Source organism: Nycticebus coucang, chromosome 6 (assembly GCF_027406575.1).
Source record: "Nycticebus coucang isolate mNycCou1 chromosome 6, mNycCou1.pri, whole genome shotgun sequence".
Classification (NCBI taxonomy): Eukaryota; Metazoa; Chordata; class Mammalia; order Primates; family Lorisidae; genus Nycticebus; species Nycticebus coucang.
The window spans coordinates 70,101,761-70,127,888 of NC_069785.1; the positions used below are offsets into that span (position 1 = coordinate 70,101,761).

The window sequence follows — 26,128 nt, forward strand, 5'->3', positions numbered from 1 at the left end:
AGATAGAAATTCTATTAGTGAATGGTTGTCACCTGGAAGCTGATGTATAACAGCGTTCTGTCAGCGGTCGTATGCTTTTGAAGACAATTCAAGGAAATTTATGTAACTGTTGGTCCCTAGGAGATGCTGAGAAAATAATACAACTCAGGCCAGGAAATCTCCCAGCAAATGCTGAGCTGTGGGTGAGACATCTTAGCAAATGAGTAGACACGTATAGACTTTTCCCCTGCGTATTGGTGGAGGGATGAATTCTAGAATACAACCTCTCAGTCCATTCCAAATCTGCATAATAATTAATTTTATATGTTTAATATATAAATTATACCTGCCTTTTTAAAAGCTGTTCCACTTTGCATCCAGAGACCTAGACTTGCCTTGGCTTCTCTTAATCCCAAATCTCTGTGTTGGCTGTCCTACTGGTCAGAGCATAACTGATTAGGAAAATTCAGGCACAAATTCCCTGAACTGGTTCCTTACGTAGTGGGCTGTGCAGAGTGATTTGCATCTGCTTTGAGCATCCCACTGCAGAAGTCTATGAATCAAGACACAAGTGATGGAAAGGGAGGGGCACGCTAGAGGAAACCACATTATTCTTGGGAAAGTGAAATGATGAATAAATCCACAGAACAGTCAGGAGAGAGAGTTCCCTTTGACAAATGTAACTGTTCTCCACATGATCTATTCTGGGCTTTTTTCCCTCCTCCATCAGTAAATGGACTAAATGCAGTACCTGTCATGGCCAGCTTTTTACATATTATTTAAAGGATACCAACATGAATTACTCTTCTAGAAAAAAAAAAATAAAACAAAGAAAATGTATTTAATTTTGAGACCCAGAGAGGTTTCCCTGTGTTCTTTTTGAACTGAATGTTATTTCACATTGTATAGAATTTTCTTTTTAAAGCAAAACTATTGAGATGAAGCCATAAAAGGTATGACTTTTTATTTAAAAGATTGACATGGTTAGTGTGCAAAGTGTTCCCTGGCCTCCATATTTCAAACAAATAATATTTAAAGAATTCCTCTGACACTAGACTATGATAAATTTGAAATGTCTAAAGTTAAAACAATTTTTAAATACTGACATTTGGCTGAATTGTATTTAGAAGTCTTACATTATTTAATTTCAGTTATTTTAAACTATACCATTTTAAATTGGCACCAAATACATTTGACACTGTTGTTAATGTTATTAAATGTGAAGCTCTTAAATAATTAATACTCTATCTAAATCATTTTTTAAATCTTAATAAGGAAAAGATAATTATTCACAAATCTTTTTTACAATCTGGGTCTGGGGCCTGCCCTTAGCTGTGGTATGATAAGAAGCCAAAAATAAAAATAAAAATAAAGCAGTTCAGAAAAGCTATTGTAAAATAGGAGACAATTGACATTCTTTTGCCTTCAAAGTGAAATCACATTCGAAGTGGAGGTGAGCTGCAATCTCCATTGAGTGTAGCTATTGAAAATTTAGGATTAGAATTCTTCTTTGTTCCAGAAGACCATCATAATGGTGTACACTTAGACATCAAAGCATTACTTTATGAGCACAGGCATGTTTTAATGTCCTATTACAGTTTGTAGACCTGTTTCTTTTGATAATGAAGATGTTGTATCATCAAGCCTAGCCTGGCACATACAAAACATATGTTGGCAGGTTATTAAAAATTTCAGCTTCTTGATGAAAGACTATCCTGCAGGCTAAAAGTCCAGAGAAAAACTCCATTCTGGGAGAATTATTAGAAATGAGAATATGACTGTAAGCACTAAATTATGTTAATACTTACAAATAGCATCATTTGCATAGCAGTTTATGACACGATACCGTGATTTTTCTCATTGGTTTGTTGTAGGCAACAGATTAAAAACAGTGCTGTTTATGGGAGTTTAAACTGTTTTGAGATTCTCTTACATCTTATTGGTTTCAGAGATAGGCAGAATTCAGTGTAAACTCAAGCATCTAATATAAAAAGCATCTCTTTTTCCATCTACTATAGAACCTCTGTAAGTTGACCACCCAAGGGACTATAACAAATTGATCAACACACAAAAGTGGCCAACATAAGGAACTAGGCCTGATATGCACATGGGGCACATGTCCGGTCTATGAAAATTAGTCAACTTTAAGGAGGTGGTCAGTGTAGGGAGATGGTCAACTGTGGAAGTTCTACTGTATTTAGAACCAGAGTTATCTGACTAGTTGCAGTGCAGATTTAAAACTAAGTCGTGGGGTCAACAGATGCTGAAAGACTATACTCACACTTTTAAAAAATCAGTAAAGACATGTAGGTAATTTAGGAAAAGCAGAATGCTATGTGATGGCCACAGTGAAAACGAGTACAGCTGTCCTTCATTTTTTCTGGGTGGCTTGGTACCAAACCCATTCTCTTCATCCTGCTAGCTAATAAAACCTATTTTCCTGAACAGGTTCCAGGAAGCTCATTCACTTAAGTATTCAATGCTTGTTAAGGTTTATTGAATTCAAATATTTGCACACAACTCCAAGCTTCCCATTCCCCAGTTGTGGGTATTTATTAGGAATAAAGGCTTAAAGAAAGGAAGGCACACTTTCCTTTCACTGTAGGAAAGAGACCTTCCTGGGCTCCACTCACCTAAGGCAGTGTAGGCTGGGTAGACCTTAACTGTGGTACCACTTGTTCCTGTGGCATTTTTTTTCTTAGAGACAGGGTCTCACTCTGTTCCCCAGGCTGGAGTGCAGAAGTGTAATCATAGCTCCCTGCCACCTTGAATTCCTGGGCTCCTGCCTTAGGATCTGGGACTACCGGCACATGCCACCATGCCTAGCTAATTTTTCTACTTTGGGGGTAAAGACGGAGGTCTCACTATTGCCCAGGCTAAGTTCACTCAAATTCTAAGCCTCAAGTGATCCTCCCTCCTCACCCTCCCAAAGTGCTGGGATTACAGGCGTGAGTCACTGTGCCTGGCCTTTTTTTATTTTTAAAGGGTAAATCTTCCTTTTCCCAATTCATGGAACATTGGCTTAGTAATAGCGATGCTACTGGTGATGCAAGAAAATCTTTATGGAGCACTTCCTCGGTGTAAAGCGCCAAGTCAGTGTAGTTTAGGGTTTCTGTGGGCAGCCCGTCTTTGGGCCTCCATTACCCTGGAGAGTCTGGGATGTAGATGTCTTGGCATCACTATTTTACCACTTAATGAGAAAAAGGAAATTGAACTGGTTCTTGAATGCTGCTATTAAATATTGCTATTTCAGCCCTTTGCAAGAGCAGTTTTCCCTTTACTTGTACTTTGGTTTGCTTTGCTAGACATTTTATATTAATTGTGGGATCACCAAAGGGAAAAAAACCCTAATTCAAGTCACTCAAGCCTAGAAAAGGTAGAATAAACCATGGTTGCTATTTTGCCTCCTTGTGGAACCAAGTCAACAAACAAAATATGCTGTTACTAATACAAAAGAGAACCAGCAATCAGTTCATGCCTTAGAACTCTCCACTTCTCCCCTGTTGTGAAGGCTTTCATCCATTCTGACTGGCCTTGTAACTGGGTGATGGGAGCCACTGTAGGATGGCTGAGCTTGGTGTCCTGTGTAGAATTTATTTGGTATTTATTAGGTGATCTCAAAGAGGCCTTGTCTTATATCACATAATTTTTTTTAAATGTAAAGATAATGTAACAGGATTAAAGAAATACTTAACCAAATAAGTGCATAATTGCTTTTCTCTAAACATAGTTGTTTGCATTATTGTGTATTAATTTCCAAATATGTGGTATTTATTTCTCATATCTATAATAGTAGTGTATATGTTAAACATCAGATTTTAAACATTTTCTATGTTTATACATAGTCTTCACATTTAACAGCTGAATAATATTCCCTCATACTGATTAACTCCAAAATAGCCTACCAAATAAGTTGGAGATTTAAGCTATTTCCAGCTCTCTTTTTTTTTTTTTTTTTTGGGGGGGGGGGTGTTGGTGAAGGCAGAGGAGAGAGGAAAGATTTGTTTGTCTTTGTGTTTGGTTTTGGTAAATACTTCATTTTGCTTCTGTTGAATTATTTCCCTAGGAGAAAGACCCAGAAGAAGAATATTTAGGGCTCTTGTAACATATTATCATATTTCTAAGAAGGTAATACCAATTTCCAAAGCAAGTAGCAGGAAATAAGCATACTAGCTTTATCACAATCTTGCCAGCACTGGATAGTATGAAGTGTTTGAAATTTTTTTAGATATGAAAATATATTTTATGGTTGCTACTATTTAATTACTAGTAAGAGTAAGAAATATCCTTTTTCATGTCTTTATTTACTGTTTGTCTTTTATATCAAAAACATAAGACCTTTGCATTTTAAAAAATCTAGTAGGTTTTCTAGGTTAAGAAAAAAAACTAGGATATTATTTTTCCTAATCATTAAACTACATATAAATGGTTATTAATTTATTTTTCATAGCTATTTTTATTGTTTAAACTCTTTTTTTTTTTTTTGGCTGGGGCTGGGTTTGAACCCGCCACCTCCGGCATATGGGACCAGCGCCCTACTCCTTGAGCCACAGGTGCCACCCTATTGTTTAAACTCTTGACTTATTTAAATTGTCTTTACATGTTTAGTAGTTGCCAGAATACTGGGAACCTAGGAAATTAAGCAATTTGTAGATCCATGGATACCCTGTTAAGGTCCTGACATTTCTTTGTATTTCTTAATAATGGTAATAATTAATTAATATCATTGTAGCATACCTCTTGAGGGCCAGGCATTGTGCTAAGCGCATCACGCGAATTATCTCATTCAATCTCAGATTTTTACTCATCTACCTCTACACCAATTTGGTAAGAAAGGTATTGTTTTTCTGTTAACAGTTGGAGAAACTGATGCTAACTAATAAATGGTTGTAGCTAACTCTGAACCCACGTCTGACTCCTCTTAGCCCAAGGCTTTTGCCACACTGAGCTGAATCCATTTAGAAAAGACCCTTATGTTTGAAAATCCTGGGGAAGTGTTCTCCCCTGGGCCTCTGCCTTTGTGACCTTACCATGTGCTGCCCTTGTGGCAGTTTTCTGCTTTCCACAGTGACTTGTGGGAAACACAAATGTCTCTGGAACTCCACAGCCACTGCTCCGTCATCCTTTTCTGGATGACAGTAGAGCTGCTGGCCTTTTCCCACAAGGCACCAGGCTTAAAGGTATAGGGGGCCAGCAACACACATACCCCTGAGTTGCAGAGGAGGAGCCCTGTGGGGGGTGGGAGTGAAGGGGGCTTCTAAGATTCAGCTCTTGCAACCCCTTTACCTAGTGATGAGAGAATTTTAGATATCACCCTTTGGTTGTTCATGGGGTGACAGATTTTCAATGCCTTTCTCAATTTAATACACTATCATGATTATTTTAGTGTAAATTCTCAGAAAGCTTTGAGTAACCTTCATAATCAGATGTAGCAATAAAAGTAGAGCGTTTAAAACCCGGGGTTTTTGCATAAGCAACCAAACATTTTGTTTGCCTTTGTTTTCATTTTCTTAGTTTCCTATTGCAGGCTGACAGAGTAAACTCCCTTTTTAAGCAGAATGAGTGTTGGAATAGACTAGTCTGAACGGTTGAGCATTTAACTATTCAGTGAGAACTCCGGGTAACTAAGAGGTAGTTTGGCTTCATCAGGTTCTGAATCCAGACTCATCTAGGGTAGACACCATGCTTACGAAGGGGTAACCAAAGGCAAATTTCTTCCTCTCTCCCAGTCTCCATTTCTTCATCTGTAAATAGGGATATCAGTAGCTGTGTCTCTTGGGGAGGTGGTGAGAATTAAATGAGATAATCCTGTGAATTGGCTAGTGATACATTCAGCAAGAAATACTACCTGTTATTATTATTATTACCATACAATTGTATTACAACAAAATACAGGTAATCTTGAACAAGTACATACAATTTAATCTCTCTTCAGTGATTGAGAAGGTCCTATAGGCTCTTGCAGGTTTCCAGAAGATTGTGGTGGTATACATCAATCATCAATGTGCAGGATTGTGGCTGTTACAGGTATAGACTGGGGATTCGGTTGTTCCTATCTATGATTTACCCAGATAATACCTTTAAAAGAACAAACCCTGAGAGCAGCCCGGTTTCTTATCATCAAAGAATAGAAAATAATTCCATTTATTTGGACTTTCTACGTATTGAATAAAGAGGCTTGGTAAAGTAGAGATTATTCTGACCCAAAGATTGAGACTTGGATGCTTCATTTCCTGGTTCCAGTTGGTGTGTTTTCTAATTAGAGTAGCAGCACGTCACCACAATCATTGGAAAGTCTTAATCATTTACATATTTTTCCTTATCTGAGAATGACTTAGAATGTTTTCTTCCAGTTCAATGGTCATTTTCATGAAGCTGCCAGGGCTGAGTTTGAGGTGCTTCCCTGTGCCCGTGGAAGATGACAGGAGAAGGAAAATTGCCTCCCCGTGTGGAATGAGAGCCAGGGTACCCCTTCCGAGGACCTATAATAATCAGCTACACAAGCTGTTGGTTTGTGTGTCCTATTGATTTAATATGCTTCTAATCAGTACATAAAGCTATGGGCCTGCAGTGTTAATTTTTCATATGCTTACAAAGTACCCTTTGATTTTCTGTCACACGTTAATTACAGCGTTTTGCCATTAAATAGGAAGCTTTGTGTAAACTAATTACTAGGTAATCATTGTCTACTGCAAGCGTGCTGTTTGTACCTTTTATTTTATTCTAAAAATGCACAGATCTCACAGTCTGGAAACACTCTACCTTCCAGCCATTAGCTCTCACTAATTCATAGCATTATTGTGGAGAGAGTGTAGGAGTTGTAATTGTTGTGGTATCAGAGCTGTTAATTACCGGAGTAAACAGTTGAAATGGTGCCAAGGTCTATTGTACAAGGCAGAGAAAAGGAGGTTTAAATGTTACTCCCACCATCTGGGGACTGGAGGAGAGGCAAATGCTTGAAAACAGCAGTGAGGCGCTATCGCCGCCTCAGCTCCAGGGTTGGCGGCCATATGGATCCAGAATATTTTGAATCAATTGAATTTAACTGCCAGTTTTTCGCAATAACAGCGTGGAAGGAAGGAATAAAGCAAAAGATGAGAGGAACGAGAATTGGTTAGTGTTTTCACATCCAGGAAGTCCCCGCTGGAGTTCTTTTGGAAATGTCTGCTTTGTTGGAAACCACAGAGCAGGCACGGGCATTTGGAATCGATTCAGAGTGGGCTTGATTCTCCTCTGACGGCGACTGCACCATTTGCTGCTGGTCATCTGTCCTTGGTGCCCCTCGGTGAGCGAGGGATGCCCTTGAGAAGACTCGGACTTTCCTGAAACGGGGCCAGATCCAACAAAAATCTTGACTTTGCAATTCTTTGATTTATTATCCCAGCATTTTAATGAACATGATCTGTAGAAATAAAGCAATCAATATATAATACTACTATAGCTGCCTCAAGTATGAGTGAAAATATCAAAGAAAGCACTGTCTTCACTCTGTTTAGGGAAAGTAGCTGCCTGCCCATTCCTTTTGGATAAAATTAAAATATAAATTCTCCTGATCATCTCTCATTCCATTCCACAAATCCACTCCTCCCCCCACTACTTGAATGAAAAATCAGGTCCAAGGGGCACATGTGTTTTCCCCTTTGTTTTTAATTTTCAATTAAAGAGCCTTCATCAGCATATGCAATTTTCTCAACCAGTGATATTTCTCTAACTAGAAGGAAAGAAACCTATTAGCAGTAATAATAATTATGGATACTTTCACTTACGGTTGATTTTAAAACTGCATGGTTTCTGCTTTAAAATATTGCATAATCTTTAAAACAGTTATACTACGTATGTATTTATTTGATGTCACTCTTACATTTTAATACACTTTCCTTTCAAATCATTTCCAACATTAAACATATTTTTAAAATGCCAGCCATTTGCTGCTGTAACTACTTTTAATATTGTTTCCAAAACACGAACATATTCTTCTTTTTTTAAACCACCCTGGATTATTTATTTTTAATTGTTCCTTTAGCAGATGTTGAAGTAATTCAGGGAGTAAACAACTCCTTTGAAAGAGATCACAGACCCCCACGTACCGTGAACCAAGAGCAGTATTTGTCAGGGCTTTGATGATGGCAGTTTCATCCTGGGGAAAAATTTTCCTGCTTTTGTGTATGTGCAAAGTTCAACTAAGAATTTCGAGAAGCATTTAATCTTTATCTATTGAAATCCCCAGCATGCAGTGAGATGGGGTGAGCCTAGAAAGAAAACCACGAGCCCCTGTGGTGAGGGGAAAAAAGAAACAGCAGTTTAAGTGCTGGAAAGTTGAAAGGGAATGAACCTTTCCAGTGTTTGTGGTCGGGGGCAAAGCAGTTGTGCTGAGCTTTGGAATGGAGGCACAACATATGTGCCTCAGTTGGACAAAACGCTTCTCTAGTCAAATCAACTGCTAGGCCTGCATGTTGGTGCAAGGTGGAGGCCTCGATAATGAGGACCAGACTCCTGGAGAAGCAGCGAGTAGATAATGCTACATAAGTATGGAATTATATACCGCATTTTCACCATTCTGTTTAATGAGAGCCGCCACTGCAGCGAATCACTTGCCACACAGCCGAAATGGGCCATTAGCTATCAAGGGAAAATTGTCTTTGCCGCTTTCAGCAGATGGAGCAAATATTTTACAAAGCAATTTTACATACCAAAAACATTTGTGTGCCTTAGTAATGTTGGCTGTTTTACATTATGTTACCTTCTATAGCAGCATAATTTTCCGTCTCATCGAAGGCAAAGTTGGCATTTTTGATTTTTAAATTCTCAATTAACAATTAAACATGGAGTATTAAAGCAGTCCTTAAACTTTAAGTAGGTGTAGGAAGTATTTTATGACTTGCTAGAAACACTTTCATTTTTTCTTCATTCTCTCAGCATATTTTTGCACCCTAAAGAGGGACTGTTTCTAATAATCTTAATGGAAAGGAATGAGTGAAAACTTCACTACTGATTGCAGCATGAGAGTAACCAGCGTTCAGGATGATCACAGCATTTGTTGGCTTAAAACACTCATGGCAGACTGTGGCTACGTAATTTTTCCCACCCATTTGTATCAGTGTAAAATGTTTTAAGCTTCAAGTAACAGAAAACCTAACTCAAAATGGCTTTAAAAATAAAGAGGATTTATTATCTCAGCTAACTGAAAATCCAAAAATTGGTCTGGCCTTTAGACAAGGTTTAATCCCGTGGCTCAGTGATGTCCCCGAGACCCAAGTACTTTTCACCTTCCCTCTATACCACGCATAAGTCAGTTTCATTACAGGCAGTCCCTGAGTTACAAACATCCGACTTACATGCAACTCAAACTTACAAATGGAGATGACAGGTAATAGCTAAATTACATACAACTTACATACAAATTCAGTTTAAGAACAAACCTATCGAACCTTTCTTGTTTGTAACCTGGGACTGCCAGTACAAGGCTGGCTGTCCTCTGTGTTGCACAGTGGCTGCCCGTAGCTCATGGAGTTTGTCCTTGGCCACGGCAGTGGGAAAAAAGAATATGTCACATGGCAGCATCTCAGGAGAGCAGAAAACTTCTCTCTCAGAGGGCCCCGAAGTGCTTCCTAACTTTGGATGGGCCCGACTGGTCATGTGCCCGTAGCTTTCCTCAGTGGCCCTCCCTTAGGGCTGAGTCAGAAGGTCACTCTCCGTCAACTTATATAGCTAAGAATGGGGCAGGGGCAGTTTCTGAAAGAAGCTTGGGTTATTATTACTCTGAAAGAGGGGATACAGACGCTGGGCAGCCAACCCCAGACGCTTGCTCTTTTTCATACCTCTAACAGCACAGCTTCATCGCCACCTGTGGATGATCTAATCCTACCCAGATTAACCTGATGCCTTGGCAGCAGTGACTGGCACAGATTCCACTACACTGTGGCACACCGGAGGCAACTGGTTTGAATCCCAGTTCCTGGGATGAGAGGGGATGATGGTATTTCCCTCAGAAAGGGGTTAAGGGACAATGAATATAAAACTCCGGCAAATGCCTGCCACAGGGGAAGCTTTCCATAGTGAGAGCTACTATTCTATCTAAAAAAATGTCCAAAATTGATCCTGTGCATGGCAAAGTTGCCCTTCTAAATTCACCCTCAAAGTTGGAATCCGGCCCTTCTCTCCATCCCCGTACCACTAACTGACCCAAATACTGAGCACCTTTCTTGGTGCTCCACACTTCACACCCTGAAAAGGGGCAGTGACAGGAAGGGGGGAGAGGGCGCCCTCACCCAGGAGGTCTCCCTGTGTGACCCCAGAAGCCGCTGTTCCTTCTTCTCTTACATAAGATTTCTCCTAGATGGTCCCTATGGCCCCTTTCAACACCGACAGGATTGCTTAGTTTTCCACGTCATTGTCTTGCCCTCTTGGCCTTATGCCACGCTCCAGCATCTAGAGAACAGAAGCATCTAATCAGACCCCTCAGTTTTCTTTTGAACACCACAATATCTATTAATGGGAGATTTGAGATGATTGGCCAAAAAGTTTATTTTTTATTTAATTTACTGTTCAAGATTTAGCAAAGAAGCTGCTAAAATAAAATATGACTTTTGGTGGGACTGATACTGGGAGTATTCTAATTTGTATTCCTTCGTCCTCTCCCAACCCCCCCAACGCACACACACACACGCGCGCGCGCGTTACTTAGTTGGTTTAAAAGTTAACTGTACAGCGCAGGGTGTCCAAGCTTTTCTTTCCTCTGCCACACATTGGAAGAAGAAGGATTGTCTTGGGCCACATTTCAAATACACAAACACTAATGAAAGCTGATTAGCAAAGAAAAAGAGGTCTGAGCATACTTTTCATGATATGCAACACCACAGATAAGTGGAAAAAGTCTTCACAAAAGCAGCATGCAGCCCCCGGACCCCTGGTTGAACAAACACCCCTGCTCTGGAGTTTGAAGTAGCTTTAGTCATTGAGGGTAAAATAAAATAAAATAAAATAATATATATACATATATATTTTTATGTTGTATCATTTTAATATATAATGAATTACATTGATTTTAATATATAATATTCTTTTTCTTGCTTCAGATTAGTATCAGGGTACAAACAATTAGGTTGTATTGTTTGCATTTGTTAAGTCAAGTCCAAGTTGTAGTTGAGCCCCTACAGGGCAATTTTAAACTGTATATGCTAGTAGCTAACCCTGAGATACCTGAATTTCCTTCAGTCAACAATCTCTTCCTTCAAATTGACACTTTCTTCATAAAAAAAGAGAGAAGGCAAGAGGCAAGGTCCACGCTTCATAGACAAGAATCTCTAGGGCTGTCGGAGGCCTTGTGCCTTCTGCAGATGACTTGGAACCTTCCAAAGTCATGAGTCCTGTCGGTGTACTCTGGGGGGTAGATGTGAGTGTGGACAAGCCTGTACCACCACAGAGATGGGGCTGAAGTTTCTCCTGATGGGAATTACCGTAGAGCCGTCAAGTCCATGAAGGCAAGCAGCTACTGTGCATTCCCAGAGCCGAGGCAATCACAATGGCCTAATCACAATAAAAATCTGGAGTTCACTTTTTTCAAAAAGTAAATATTTTTCTACCACTTGTTTATCATTCACAAGGTATACATTTTCCTGTCCACACCCTGAGTCGTTCCTAAGCAATCTGCTCCAAGTGGATGACTGGCTGTCTCAGACACTGAGACGTCTGTCGCCTCGCTGCTAGTCTCTGAAAAGAAGCTTCCTAACTACCTGCTTCACAAGTTTGTAAGGCGGGAAAGTGCACCCTCTGTTGCTGCTTATCACAGATATTCACCCACACCTCAGAGGGTGAGGAAGAAGGCAAGGGAGCAATGGTTCCCCAATTCTACTATTTTCTGTTTTCAATCATTTTTTTGGAAAATTACCCAGTAACAGAGTCTGGCCACTCAGCCAGTGATCTTAGAATTAACAACCTGTTAATTCTAAGGGCCTCAGCCTCCCATTTGTAAAGCAGAGGAAATAATACTGCCCTGGCTTCCCTCAGGGTGTTGCTGTAAGGAACAAATGAGATCATGAATGGGAGCTGAGAGGAGAGAAAGCATTTTACAAATGCTGTACTCATGATTACATGAATGAGCCGGTTTGCTTGGCATGTGTTTGTATGTGTGCGTATCTGTTTATCTATGTGTACTTAACTTTGTTCTAAACTAAATAGCTACAGGCCTTCCCTTACGGGCATCTTCCCTTAAAGTTGTGATAATTATATTTGAACTAAGCAAAATGATAAATGCTAAAGAACAGAAATTCTTCCCAGAACTGAGAACTCTCATATCTGACCTGGGTAGATGCCTTGTGGCCACTGAGACCTTGTTGCTTCTGAAGAAGAGAGTGTTCTTGCTTTGTGACATCACTGCTGTGATGGCGTCCTTTGCGCCTGGATCTGAGCTCTAAGCCACCAGTTCACAAGCAGGCTCTGAGTCCCAGCAGAAACTGTGCCATCAAGCGTTGTTTGGGGGAAATAACATGAAATGAAACTCTTAACGCAATGTCATGTAGCTGTCTTTATTTTAGAGTTGCAGGTTCTGCTGTATTTTATTTTTGTACAGGTGGGGTACAGTTCTCTTTTTGTTGGTGCGAAAAGGCCCTTCTTAGTACAATCCTTGTATTTTTCCATCAGACGCTTTCAAAATAAAGAAATAAATTAAACAGTTAATAGCCCTCCCCTCCCGGCCCCCACCACTCCTCTCCGTGGCTTTTCCTTAGCGAGCTAATCGTGGCCCCAAGCAGCCTCTGCGTGCCCCAGCAGGCCCCACTGAACGTCACCCTGCCAGTGCCTTCAGCTGTGTACTTTTCATGATAGGACACAATTCATCCTCCAGACTCCTGCTGCAGACTTTCCTCCAGGAAATTTACCCCCTTGCTGTGGCTTTGTGCAGTGTCAAGGCAGAATGGCTGGCTCTGGAAGCAGGGGCAGGGGCAGCAGCAGGGCAAGGGCGGCAGCCGGCCAGTGTCCAGATGCCACGCACAAAGCAGCAGCCTTGGGAGTGAATTACTGGCCCTCCCATAGCATGTTGCTTCTAGGGTGCCACTTCATAAATGTCATCACATTTCTCTTCCTGATGCCCCTCAGAAGCAGGGAATCCCGTAAAATCCACCCAAGAAGAATTGGCAGTTCTCAAGTGGCCCTCCCTCTACGTGGTTCCTGGACAGCAAGGAACCTTCCTGTTGAGAGGTTTCACATTTCCCTTCGTTCTGTACCCTTGGGGTTGAGAACTGCTGCCCTGTGTTTGCCACCAGCATGATTTGTTCCACAAACCTTTAGTGCTGGGAGTGGGGAGGCCAACCTCAGAGCCAGTGTCCATGCCATCAAGGAGCCCCAAGGGGGGCTGGAGACCAGGGAGAAGAGAGCCAGTGGGGGTGGGTGGCATAGAAAGCTTCCTGGAGAAGCTGTGGCTGGAACTATCTCAGCAAGGCCGAGGAGGAGTCAGGAAGAGGAGGAAGGAGGAAGGCATTTAGTCCTTTAAGAATTTTCCATACTTCTTTCCATAAAGGTTGTATCAGTTTGCAATCCCACCAGCTATACTAATGTGAAACCACTCTATAAACAACTATACACCCACACAAATGATAAAACACAAATATAGTCCAGCAAGGGGGGGGCGAGAGGAAGAGCTCACCTCATGTGCACGAATGAGGGTATTCAGGATGCCCCTGGGTGAAAGGGCTCAACTACAACTTGAACTTTTCCTTAGAATTGAAAACGATGTAACTTTAACATTTGTACCCTCATATTAATCTGAAATTTAAAAAAAAAGAAAGGCTCAGCACCTGTGCCTCAAGCAGTAAGGCACCAGCCACATACCCCTGAGCTGGCGGGTTCGAATCCCGGCCCCGCCAAACAACTATGACAGCTGCATCCAAAAAAAAAAAAAAGAAGAAGGCAATTTAGGGGCAGCAGGGAGTGGGGGAAGGCAGAAGTGAAGCTACCTTAAGAGCCACAGGCCACATCATCTGCTTTCATGCTGAGGGATTTGGACTTGGTCCTCAAGTCCAAGGAGGTTACGTGGCAAGGCTTCCCCTGCTCCTTCACTGCTTCCTCTCCATCTCTCCCCCCCACAAAAAAGCACCCACAATATACACAAACACTGTTTTTTTTAGCAGTTACTTAAAAGGCCTGATATTCTGTAATTTTTCGATATATGAATGAATGAATTCTCTTTGGACTGTCTTGATGTGAATGGTCACATAGCATGTAACTGGGTAGATGGTCTCATAGTCTTCAGAAGGGGGCAGAAAGGCCCCTTTAATCAAAGCAAAACCAGAAGAGCTCCTTTGCTGGGAGAGGGCCTGGAGCATGAGGCTTCCTTTTCTTGACATTCAAGAGCAGGATGGGAATCTGAAGCTGTGTGTCATCCCCAGCGTTGGGACATTTCATGAGTCAGAGACAATTGGTCTTCCTTGATAGAGCAGAAGCGTTTTAATTGAAGCAAGTATAAAGCAAAAAGAAAGATGAACTTAGAGGACTGCTCACAGAAGGAGCAAAGAGGGGTCCAGGCTGGGGGAGCTGCACGTCTCATGGGCTTGCTTACCACTCAGGTGCAGGCTCTGGGGAGAGCCGGTGATTCACAGTGAAGATCAGGGAAGGTGTGGACGGTGTGGCAGATGAAGGGAGGGGAGGCCCATTGCTTTGGCAGTGATTTTCCTGGCCTCTGCGTCCTCTATGTCCTCTACGTCATCAATGAAAGACAGAGGGGCTGCAGGTATAGCTTCCCCAGTCCTCCCCTGCAAGCCCCCCGATACACAGCAAGTTGGAATGAACAGAGGGCACCATCAGCTTCTCAGGGCCTTTCTGCTTTGTATGTCAAGCTCTTAACTAAGGAGACTCTCAACAGGATTTTCTGGATATTTCTGAACTTATTCAGTTTATTTGGACCTGCCTAGAGTGTCCTCTGAGATGTTCGTCTTCTAGTGAGCACTGAACCCAAAATCTACCAGATGTTCCAAAGAGCTGGGGAGAGCGGCACGGAAAGGACAATCACTTTTTAATGGTAGGAAAATAGGAAATAAATGAGCATGCACATTATTTCTAAGGTTCCTTCCAGCCCCACCCCCCAGCTGACTCCTCCACATTACTCTTAGATTCAGAAGTTCCCCTAGCTAGCCTGAGCTTTTCTTGTCAATGTCCCATAGTTTGAATACGAACACTGTCCATCGGATGGGTTTGTGTCCAGTACTCTGCCCCATACCTAGCAGAAATAGAATCTGAAGAGGTGGCTTCTGTTTGGAAGTTTCTAGTCTAAGAGGAAGAAGTTTGTAATTTAGGAATCTGAAAAGAAAATTGTCCTGGCAAACCGAATCTTGTTATGCCAAAAGCCAAACCCTTTGTCATTAGAGGGTTTACTGCTGATTTCATTTTTACTAGAGACTCTGTAGTCTTTGAATTGCTTTGCTTGTGGTATGGGGCCAGTCTCACATCTAGACAGAGGTGGGGAGCAGGGTATTCAGGCAGGATGAGGCTGGCCCCAATACTCTTCCCCACCTAACTCTTCCAACCGATCTCTACCTAAAATCCCACCTTTATAATTTCAGCCTGTGCTTTAAAGCTTTGGTGACAAAGTTGTGGGACGCAGGTATCCACCCACAAGGTACAAAGAGCATAGATTGAAGAGATGAAGGTGCCAAAGAAAGACTTGTCAGCTCCGTTATGTCTCCCAGGGTCAGCCCTGTTAGAGTCATAGAATAAAAAATAAAAGATCTTAAAGACAAACTGGTTAATTCCACATTTTACATAAAGGGAAACTGAGGCCCAGAGTGGGGGGGGCACATTGCCCAAGGACACTCTGCTGCTTGGGCTGCAGTGGATCTAAAACCTGGATTTCCTGACCCCCAGGCAGAAGGGTGCCTTTCAGAGACAACAGGTGCAATGAGCAGCAATTTTTAGGGGGCCAAATCATTTAGAAATATGAAAACTGAAATGGCTAGAAAAATAGAGAAAATTCTCAAAATGGCTTTCTGACTCTGGGTAAACAGTAACCACATTTTTTTTGCCTGTTGGAGACCTGGTTTTTAATCACTCCACAAGCAGTTTTCATTTCTGTAGTAAAATTGCTTGTGGTTCTATTTAATTTGTTTCTGCAGGAGCCAGCTTTGGTGAAGATCTCCAAGGAGCTGGCGGGCATTTTAGCACAGCACGCACAGCCAGTCAATGAGAAACGGTTCCCGTCGTGGAGGAAATTCCTCCAAACATTTCTCAGACAAGGTAAATAAGACTGTAAAGTTTCTATTGAGGATTAGTCTACACAACCTTGGATCCTAGTGTTGGGTCAACTGGGGCCAATTTAAATACTTTGCATCTCCTGCATTGCCTTAGAAAAATGTGCCTGCCGTTTTCTTTTTTAAATGTTGGCTAAATACTTATCTTGCACCCAGCCTCAGAAGTAAATAGGAATGGAGCATACCAGGCATTGCATGTGTAGCTTAAGATTCTGGGCCTTTTTTTGTGCCAGAGATTTCTCCTGAGAGGTGGGCTTTGAGGTCAGATCACCTGAACCTCTGAACCTTACCTATAGCCTTGAGTAAGCAAAGTTCTTAAACCATGAGAGGCCCACTTCCCTCACTTACCTAGCTCACAAGGCTGCGGAGAGGAAATAGAGACTTGAAAGTCCCACCACAGAGCCTGGTGCAAAATGGTTCTTTAATAAATTTTAATGTCCCACTTCTGTTTGCTAGGAGAACAGAAATGGTCTCACTTCTAATTCTGAAGGTAGAATTTCCAGATAAGGGACTAGTAAAGTTTAGTAACAAAGCCAGCCCCCCCTTTCTTTCATCTTCCTCCTCCTACCTCATCCTCGTTTTTTTTGTTTGTTTGTTTTTGTTTTTTGAAACGGAGTCTCACTATGTCACCCTGGGTAGAGTGCTGTGGTGTCACAGCTCACAGCAACCTCTAACTCTTGGGCTTAAGTGATTCTCTTGCCTCAGCCGCCCAAGTAGGTGGGACTACAGGTATCCACCACAACGCCCAGCTGGTTTTTTTTTTTGCAGTTGTCATTGTTGTTTAGCAGGCCTGGGCTGGGCTCCAACCCACCAGCCTCCGTGTATGTGGCTAGCACCCTACTCACTGAGCTACCCTCATCCTCATTTTCTAATATTGAGAGGTCCATGAATGAGGAATGGATGGAGTAAATGTGGGGACTGCATGGGGAGGGGAAGGCCTTGCTCTCTAGGAGGTTACGGTGGAAGCAGGAGCTCTTAGGAGCTTACCCCTGTGCATGACAAGAGGAGTTTAGTATAACACACCGCAGAAGGTATCTTGCCATTCTGTTCACTGCTGTCAAGTGATAGGACTTTAGCAGTAACATATAATGATAAAATAATGCTATGTCAGGTGACATGTAGTAATAAAAGCAGCGACAGCGTGATGATGATAATAGCACAGTGAGGGTGACAGAGATAGTGCTCGTTATGGGCCAGGCTCTATTCTAAATATGCATATGCAAGTATGTATGTGGGATACCCCTATGGGGTGGGTACCATTATCACCCTCATTTTATAGAGGCGGACACTGAAGTACAAACGATGAACATACCCCAAATTGCTCAGCTAACATGTGGAAGAGCCCAGGAAAGGCTACCTTTGTGCTGCTCCAGGAGTCTTGGCCAGAGCCAGTAGGTCTGTTTACCTGAACGCATCTCAGCTCAGTGTATGAGGAAGAATAGAAAGGACAGATCCATTGGTTGTTAGACTACACTGATAGTAAACACCCTGTTAAGGAATTCTTTAAGCAAGGGGTTGAATGCCCGCCATCTAACAAGAATGAGGAAAAGGGATTATTTGGGAGGAGGTGGCAAACGGGGTTGTGGCACATGATTTCCAATGTCCTCTCAACTCTTAAAATTCTGCCCTTCTACAAATTTCCACATGCAAGCACTGAGAGAAAAGTCAAAGTAAGAAAGCCAACCCCATGTGTAAATGGAAGAAAATAAAAATGATCAAGAATAAGGGATTTTTACCACCCTGAAAAAGAGTGAGACTCCATCTCTATTAAAAATAGAAAAAATTAGCCAGGTGCAGTGGTGAGTGCCTGTAGTCTCAGCTACCTGGGAGGCTGAGGCAGGAGGATCACTTGAGCCTAGGAGTTTGAGGTTGCTGTGAGCTGTGATGACCCCACTTCACTCTCGCCCAAGCAACAGCAGGGCTCTATCTGGGTGGGGGGGGGGGAGGAATAAAAGAATAGGGGATTTTTTTTTTTTAAGTCAAGAAGAAAGACCATACAGGTCCATGCAGGACAGAGTCCAGCTCTTCCAGGGCCAGCCCCCAAACCTGCCTGTATTCGATTTCTTTTCATTTGAGTTTTGTAGATTAAAAAGCCTTCAGTCAGTGTCTCACTTGAGCTAGGGCTTCAACCCTACCTCCTGTTCAGATTTATCCTTTTTTCTCGACCGTGTTGTAAACATCATGCTTATCTATGAGAGGCAGAACAAGCTTCATTAACCCAGTTTTATAAAGAAACAGAAACTCACTCAGACAGAAAGTAACTTGGGCAAAATCACACGACGAGTAAGTGGTGAATGGGAACACAGTTTAATCCTACAGCTTTAGCACATTTAAGAACCTGGTTCTTGTAAGTCTTGTGTTTTCAAAGCTTCTGCCTTGCTTTGAGCCTAGTGCATACAGCAGGTGCTGCATAAGTGTTCCCTGTTGGAGCAGGGTGTCCCCAGGTTTCCTGACTCTATGGTCGCCATCTCCCATCAGCTTCCACTACCACCTGTTTCATTCCATTGCTGCTCTCTCAGTGTGCTTATGGCCACAAAATGTGCTTCACTTTTTATTTCCAAATTGTCATAGGATTATATCAAAGGCAATAATTTTTTTAGAAGATAAATTAATTGCTTTGAAATGAAAAAATTAACAGTAAAAAGCTTATGGTCATGCTGTTGAGAAGAGAGCACAAATAAGCTGCTTTGAAACAGGATTTCTAAAGTAATCTTGTAACTTATGATGGGTAATGTGTGTCCCCTGAAGCACCATCTTCCAAGACACAGCTAACAGCTAAAGCCACAAAGCTAACTAATCAGAGACTCACTAGGTTTTGGTTTTTGTGGATTTTGTTGCTTTTTGTTGTGTTTACCTTGCTAAATCCCCAACAACTGCTATTACAGGTAGTCCGTTGGTTGCAAACGAATTGATTCTGTAGGTTTGTTCTTGAGTTGCATTTGTCTGTAAGTTGGAACAGGTACATCTACCTATTACCTGCAATAGCCTCCATTTGTAAATCAAGTTGTACATCAGCTGGGTGTTTGTAACTCAGGGACTTACCGTAATAGCCTCCATTTGTTAAGTGCAAGTTGTGTGTAAGATGGATGTTTGTAACTTGGGGACTGCCTGTATATTTAGGTACTGTGCCTACTACTAGGCCCTATTTGTTTTTTGGTTGGGGTTTTTTTTTGTTTGTTTGTTTTTGAGACAGAGTCTCTAGCTGTCACCCTGGGTAGAGTGCTATGGCGTCACAGCTCACAGCAACCTCAAACTCTTGGGCTGAAGCGATTCTCTTGCCTCAGCCTCCCAAGTAGCTGGGACTATAGGCACCTCCACAATGCCCAGCTGTTTTTTTTTTGTTGTTGTTGTTGTTGTAGTTATCACTGTTGTTTAGCAGGCCCGGGCCGGGTTTGAACCAGTCAGCCATGGTGTATGTGGCCAGCATCCTAACCACTGAGCTACGGGTGCCGAGCCACTAGGCGCTATTTGTTTTAAGGGGTTTGGGGGACAGGAAATAGGATTTGTTGGTAGGTGCAAATGAGGGGCCAGCACAGTGGAAGTCCTTATGAGTGCAGGGCCCGCCACTTGTCCAGGGGGCCAGGATTGGGGATGCACAGCCATCTGGGATGAGCCATTTCTCAGCCACCATGTCTTCAAATTCATCTGCATTAAACTTGGTAAAGCCCATCTTCTTGGAGATCTGAATCTTCTGGCGGCCAGGGAACTTGAGTAGGGCCTCAGTCATATGCTCCTTGTTCTATAGTTTGGTGCGGATGGATATGATAACTTGGCCAATGTGAACACTGGCTACAGTGCCCTGGAGCTTTCCAAAGGCAATACGCATACCTGTCTGGAGCCTAGACTGGAGAGAGCACATGAACATGTATCAGAAAGGGCTGTCTCCAAGGACTACTAGGTCCTATTTGAAGAGACGAACATCTTGAACCAACCAAATAGATAAGTTAGGATTTGAATGTGTACCCTTTAAAATCAGTGTTTCTTATGAAACTTGGTGTTTATTAGGGCTACTCTGACCAAATGTGTAGACATTTAAGAAAAGTGCTTTTTGTATGAAGTAACAGATTGCATTTGCTCAAAGTCTGTGGCTTACACCTGTGGGCAGAGGTCCCCCACCCCCAGCAAATTTGTGAAATATAGGCCAAGTTTATCTTAATGCTGTCAGGTTCTAGAAACCATGCTGTCTAGGGAACACTTAGTTGACTTTTAAATTAAGATATCCTACTTTTGACATAGATGCAGTATCTCTAAGGTTCACAACAATCTGGTGGGGTAGTTTTATTAGGACCATATTACAGATGAAGGAAAATAAGTTCAGAGAATTTCAGCTATTTGCCCAAAGTCTCCCAAGCCATGACAGGGGCGGAATCTGAGCTGAGTCCTCTGAAAGCTAGGCTCTTTCCTCCTGTTCTAACTGGGCACTGTCCCTCTGACGGTTACATGTCCTTTCACCTACTCCATGCTTTTCCCACCAGGGGGCGTGATCGAAGCATTCCCACCTGCAGACTGTGTCACCAATCTGACTGTAGACATGCTGATAGAGCCCAGTGGAGAAATCAGAGTGCTGTCAACGGGAGACCAGTTTCATGCCGAAGGCCCCTTCATCAACACTGGTACCACCATGCCTCAGACCTCAGTGAATCCTCAAGTTCTCAGTTATTTGTGCCTCCAAATTGGAAAGGCCTGCAAAATGAGAGATCTGGTTGGTTACTTTTCTATAGACCTAGTGACTTTTATTGATCCAAGCACCCTGGAACAGCAGGTAAGTCAAATGCATGTCACATGAAATGTTAAAATATGTCATGACTCCATACCCTACACACCAGTGCAACAGGGAATCTGAGGGAGCTTCTGAAATTCACTGCTACTCCGATGAGCTGGCTGTAAATTCAGCATCTATACGGTCCATGCCAATCTGTATGAGACCAGGCTTTCTGTCTGGAAATACAGGGCCAGGGTCATCTTGTTCAGTACAGTTGGAGTTTAAATGACTGAAACCATCCCTCATAAGTCTGTTGATTAAGCCCTCAATTCCGTGCATTAGTGCTATGCCTGTGTATTGCCATCCAGGGACTGAACTTGAACTTAAAGCCTGCTCTTAAATAGACAATCAGTCACCAGAAAGGAGTTCTTGTTTCTGTTTCATTTCTTAGCAGTAGTTCCCAGCAGTTTAGGTTGTCTGTTTTCTTTCTTTAAAAAATGTATCAGGAAACATTTCAGAAATATAAAAAAGTCTAAATGATAATATAATCAAGATCACGCGCCCCCACCTAACTTAAAAAATAAAGTGGTGTCAATACCATCTCTAGGCCTGCGTGTTCCTTGGCAAACTCATGGCCCTTCCTCCTGGAGGACAGGAGGAAGCAACAGTCTTATAAGTAGGTTTTTGATTCCTTTTAGATAGATATGCCCAGAAATAATGTATAGTTTTATTTTACTTGATTTTTTTTTTTGAGACAGAGACTCACTTTGTCACCCTGGGTAGAGTGCTGTAGTATCACAGCTCACAGCAACCTCAAACTCTTGGGCTTAAGTGATTCTCTTGCCTCAGCCTCCTGAGTAGCTGGGACTACAGGTGCCCACCACAAGGCCCAGCTATTTTTTTCTTGTTACAGTTGTCATTGTTGTTTTAGCTGGCCCGGGCTGGGTTCAAACCCACCAGCCTCAGTGTATGTGGCCAGCACCCTACCCACTGTGCTACAGGCACCGCCCTTATTTTACAGTTTTTAAGCATATTATAGATCTTAACATTCTATATAATATTATTCTACAGTATGCTTTTGTTAAATATTACATTGTGAGGTTTTTCTATTGTCTGGCTCTGATGTCTAATATTCTGGATAAATAATTTTTAACCTTTATTGCTTTGCCTTTCCCCCCCAAAATTATAACACTTAAATTTATTACTATTTCATAGGACGTTTTTTTTAAATGTTCGGTTACTTCCCCCCTTAGTGCTGGATGTCTAGACCTCTGACTACAGTGTGAGATGTTCTCCCAGCCTCCCTCCCTGGGTTGTTGGCTGGCCACTGAGCATTGTAAATATACTTTAGCTGTTTGATTTTGATTATTCTCAGTTTTATGGTTCTCCATTTCAGTCAGATGATGGTTTCAAAGTGAGAGTTTATGTTTTTGGCAGTTTTCAGCTTACTCCATAATCATTTTCCATTTGCTTCCCGAGCCCTCTGTTGGTTTTACAGTCTGTCGTCAGGCCTTCACATTGACAGAGAAAAGGACAAAGTGAAGGGCACTCGGAATCTACCTGGGTTGGAGGGAGAACAGAAGCAGACCGCCTGGAGAGAGCGGGGTTGCAGGGAAGCAGGGGAAGGAGACCAGGGGAGGCTGCCCTCCTCAGGGATTTGTCGTGAGGAAGAAGGGTTAAATGTGTGGTCCCTGGTGCAGTAGGGAGGATGGAACCATGGGCACAGTTGACTCATGGTTTGGTATAGGGAGACTCGCACACAGCAGTCAGAGGGGACTTCTCCAGACATAATGCTTGCCCTTCCCTGGGCACAACGTAGATACTCAGTCAATATTTGTTAAATGAACAAATGTACAATAGAGGTTTCTAGCACATGCCAGATGGTGTCATGAAGTCTTTTAGAGAAGAAGCTCGCACATTCATTGGAGAAATGAGAAAGGTAGATATTAACACAGAATTCTTGATTTTGTCATACTATGACTTTTCTTTTTCCCTTCTCATTAATACTTGGGTATATAGTTGTTTGTGTCACAGTTATCAATAGAACACTGGAGGAAATTCTCAGTGACCACACCACAGGGTATTTCTCTGTTACCAAAGGAAGTTTTTCTGTTCTGTGTGTGTAACAGATGATTTGCAAATCACTGGGATATTCTCTAGCCGTTTTGCAGGTGATATCACTTCCCAAAGTACCTTAATATCATTTATAATTGGAATGCTTTGTGATGCCAGTGAGGAGGCTGTCAGGCAACCTCTTATTTTTGCCAGGCAAAAAATATTATGTCGTTTTACACGATACTTCTTTGGTTATTAGTGATGATGAACACTTCTTTATGTTTGTTGGCCCATTTGTATATCTTTTATTACTTGCCTGATCATGTATTCTCCCCCTTTAAATTGAACTATATGCAGAGGTCTGTTTGTAGAGCTCTTTCTGTCTGAGGAACTCTTATTCTTTGGTACACATGTTGCAAATTCCTGCTCTCAGATTATTTGTGGCCTTTCTCTCTCTCTCTGTTTTCAGCCATGTTTCTCCACCATTATCAATTATACCCACAGAGCATATCATGTTTTGCTAAACTTTTTCCTGAATCAACTACCACTATGGTAGTGGTAATTTTCTTTTCTAGCATTCTTTCTACATTGATTGGCTGGCAGTCACTGCAAGGAAGAATTTCTTCTCCACCTTTTATTTATGTATATATGTATTTATATCAGCACAAAGTCATAGGTTTCTATTTTATTTAATGAGTTGTATTTCAACACTTTCATATTTTGATGCTCAAATTGTCCCAGATTTAGCCAGTTGGAGACCCTGCAGGGTGGTTCTTATGTCTTTTTGACATGTTTGTATCATTCTTTTGAGAATTTTCTTGCTTTCTGGCACAGTAAGATATTCCAAGATCATTTTCAATTTTCCCTACCCCAGACCAAGGATCAACTGAGAAGCCCTGGTTCCTTTTTCAGAGGAGGATATTAAAATCTGGGCTGATAGTACTTTCATGTGGCTGGGGTATCATTGTTTCTGAGATCTCTCAGTGAACAAAGCCAAGAAATATGTGTGTTATATATGTTTAATACATACACACAATTATATACACACACAAGCACATATATACACATACATACGTGTGTACATCTCTAAACCATTTCTGTATCTACCAGTGTGTGTGTGTTTTGAGATAGGGTCTCTCTCTGTCACCCAGGCTAGAGTGCATCAACAAGATCATAGTTTCCTACCACCTTTAACTCTTGGACTCAAGCAACCCTTCTGTCCTATGTATATATAAGTTCCTCCCAATATCTCCAGTTGCAATCCAACACTCAAGATTCTTTCTAGACTTCCCCTTTTCCATGCTTGAAAATAAATACCTTGATGGAATCCAAATCACACTAATTTGGGACACAGTCACAACTACATACATTATATACATGTATCAAAATATCACAAGTATTCCCAAATGTACAACTATTATATATCAGTTTTAAAAATACAAAGAAAACCCCAACCTCATGCTGTTATTTTAATTTACAAAGAAAAAAAAGCTAAATAGAGCCAACACATACATAGTAACTATGTATGTTTATAAAAGACAATCTCATGGGGCAGGAATCAATATGTCAAGAGCAGGGGTTGGTAAAACATGATTCACAGGCCCAGTCTGGCCCACCATCCATTTTATGTAAATAGAATTTTATTGGATTTCTAAAAATATACATATACCTTCTCCAACAGTGAGAAACTTGTGTCTTTATCCCTGAATATATTTACTTATCTGCTCAATCAGTTTACTTATTTGGTTAATGTAACCAGGCTCCCGCCCACTCCTGCCCTGTCCTTTGCCTGCCACACCTGTGCCCCACACCACACGCCTGTGTGCTTAGATGACAAACTCTATCATTTGGGTATTAAATTTATTTGTAATGCTCCTCATCATATGAAAGTTTTGCATAATCAAATCTAGCTCTTTTTTTTCTCAATTGCTGTATTACCTTGAGCCTATCACTTGCTCTTGTGTTTAGTTTTCTTAGTTATGAAGTGAGGAAGTTGGCTATTTGACTTCTGAGGAAACTTTCAGTTCAAAAAGGTTATTGATTTCAATAACATTTTTATAGTACTTGTTTTCCATGTCAAGAAATTTTCAGATTTTAAATAGGAATTCACTTTTCAAAAATTACCACTTATAAAGAGTAATATGTAGACATATTAATCACTACATTATGAAAAATAGCAAAACTCCCAACAATTAAAAAAAAAAAAATAGCCGGCCACTGTGGTGGGTGCCTGTACTCCCAGCTACTTGGAAGGCTGAGGCAAGAGGATCTCTTGAGCTCACGAGTTTGAGGTTGCTGTGAGCTATAACACCTTGGAATTTCAGGGCGATGGAATGAGAGTCTGTCTCAAAAATAAATAAATAAACATTCCAAAGCAAAAAAAAAAAAAGAAAAGAAGAGAAAAATAGCAAAACACTGCATATGGCCTAAATTTCCAATAATCGAGAATTTCTTTTTTTTGAGACAGAGTCTCATTATGTCATCCTCGGTAGAGTGCCATGGCATAACAGCTCACGGCAACCTCAAACTCTTGGGCTTAAGCCATTCTCTTGCCTCAGCCTCCCAAGTAGCTGGGACTACAGGCACCCGCCACAACACCTGGCTATTTTTGTTTGTAGTTGTCATTGTTGTTTTTAGCAGGCTGGGCAGGGTTCAAACCCGCCAGCCCTGGTATATGTGGCCGGTGCCCTAGTCACTGAGGTATGGGCGCCAAGCCAAATAATCGGGAATTTTCTAAGCAAATTATGCTGGGTCAATGGAATTGAATACTATGCAGACATTAAAACTAGTATTTTTAAAGACTATTTAATAGGAAACTCTTGTAGAATAACAAAAGGGCAAAAGCAGATCACAAATAATATAGATAATATGATGGTAATTTTACAGAAAGAAAAAAATAACAAACACACAGCAAAAAGAACCTAAGGATATATGCTAAAATGTTACAAGTCTTACTAGAAGAGGTGCAGGGAAAACCCTTGCAGAAATCGGCCTGGGCGAATATTTTATGAGGAGGACTCCCTGGGCAATTGAAGCAACACCAAAAATACATTGGGACCTGATCAAACTAAAAAGCTTCTGCACAGCCAAGAACACAGTAAGTAAAGCAAGCAGACAGCCCTCAGAATGGGACAAGATATTTGCAGGTTATGTCTCC

General features: G+C 41.6%; 1 protein-coding gene across 2 annotated transcripts in view; it reads left to right on the forward strand.

The window, feature by feature from the left end:
- Positions 1 to 26,128, forward strand: part of IQCH (IQ motif containing H) — a 296,182-nt gene that overhangs the window by 189,911 nt on the left and 80,143 nt on the right. For both annotated transcript variants that reach the window (XM_053596183.1, XM_053596184.1), the window contains 2 exons: positions 16,080 to 16,200; positions 20,690 to 20,976. In XM_053596183.1, the coding sequence (XP_053452158.1) occupies positions 16,080 to 16,200; positions 20,690 to 20,976 (408 nt within the window). The remainder of the gene's footprint in view (positions 1 to 16,079; positions 16,201 to 20,689; positions 20,977 to 26,128) is intronic.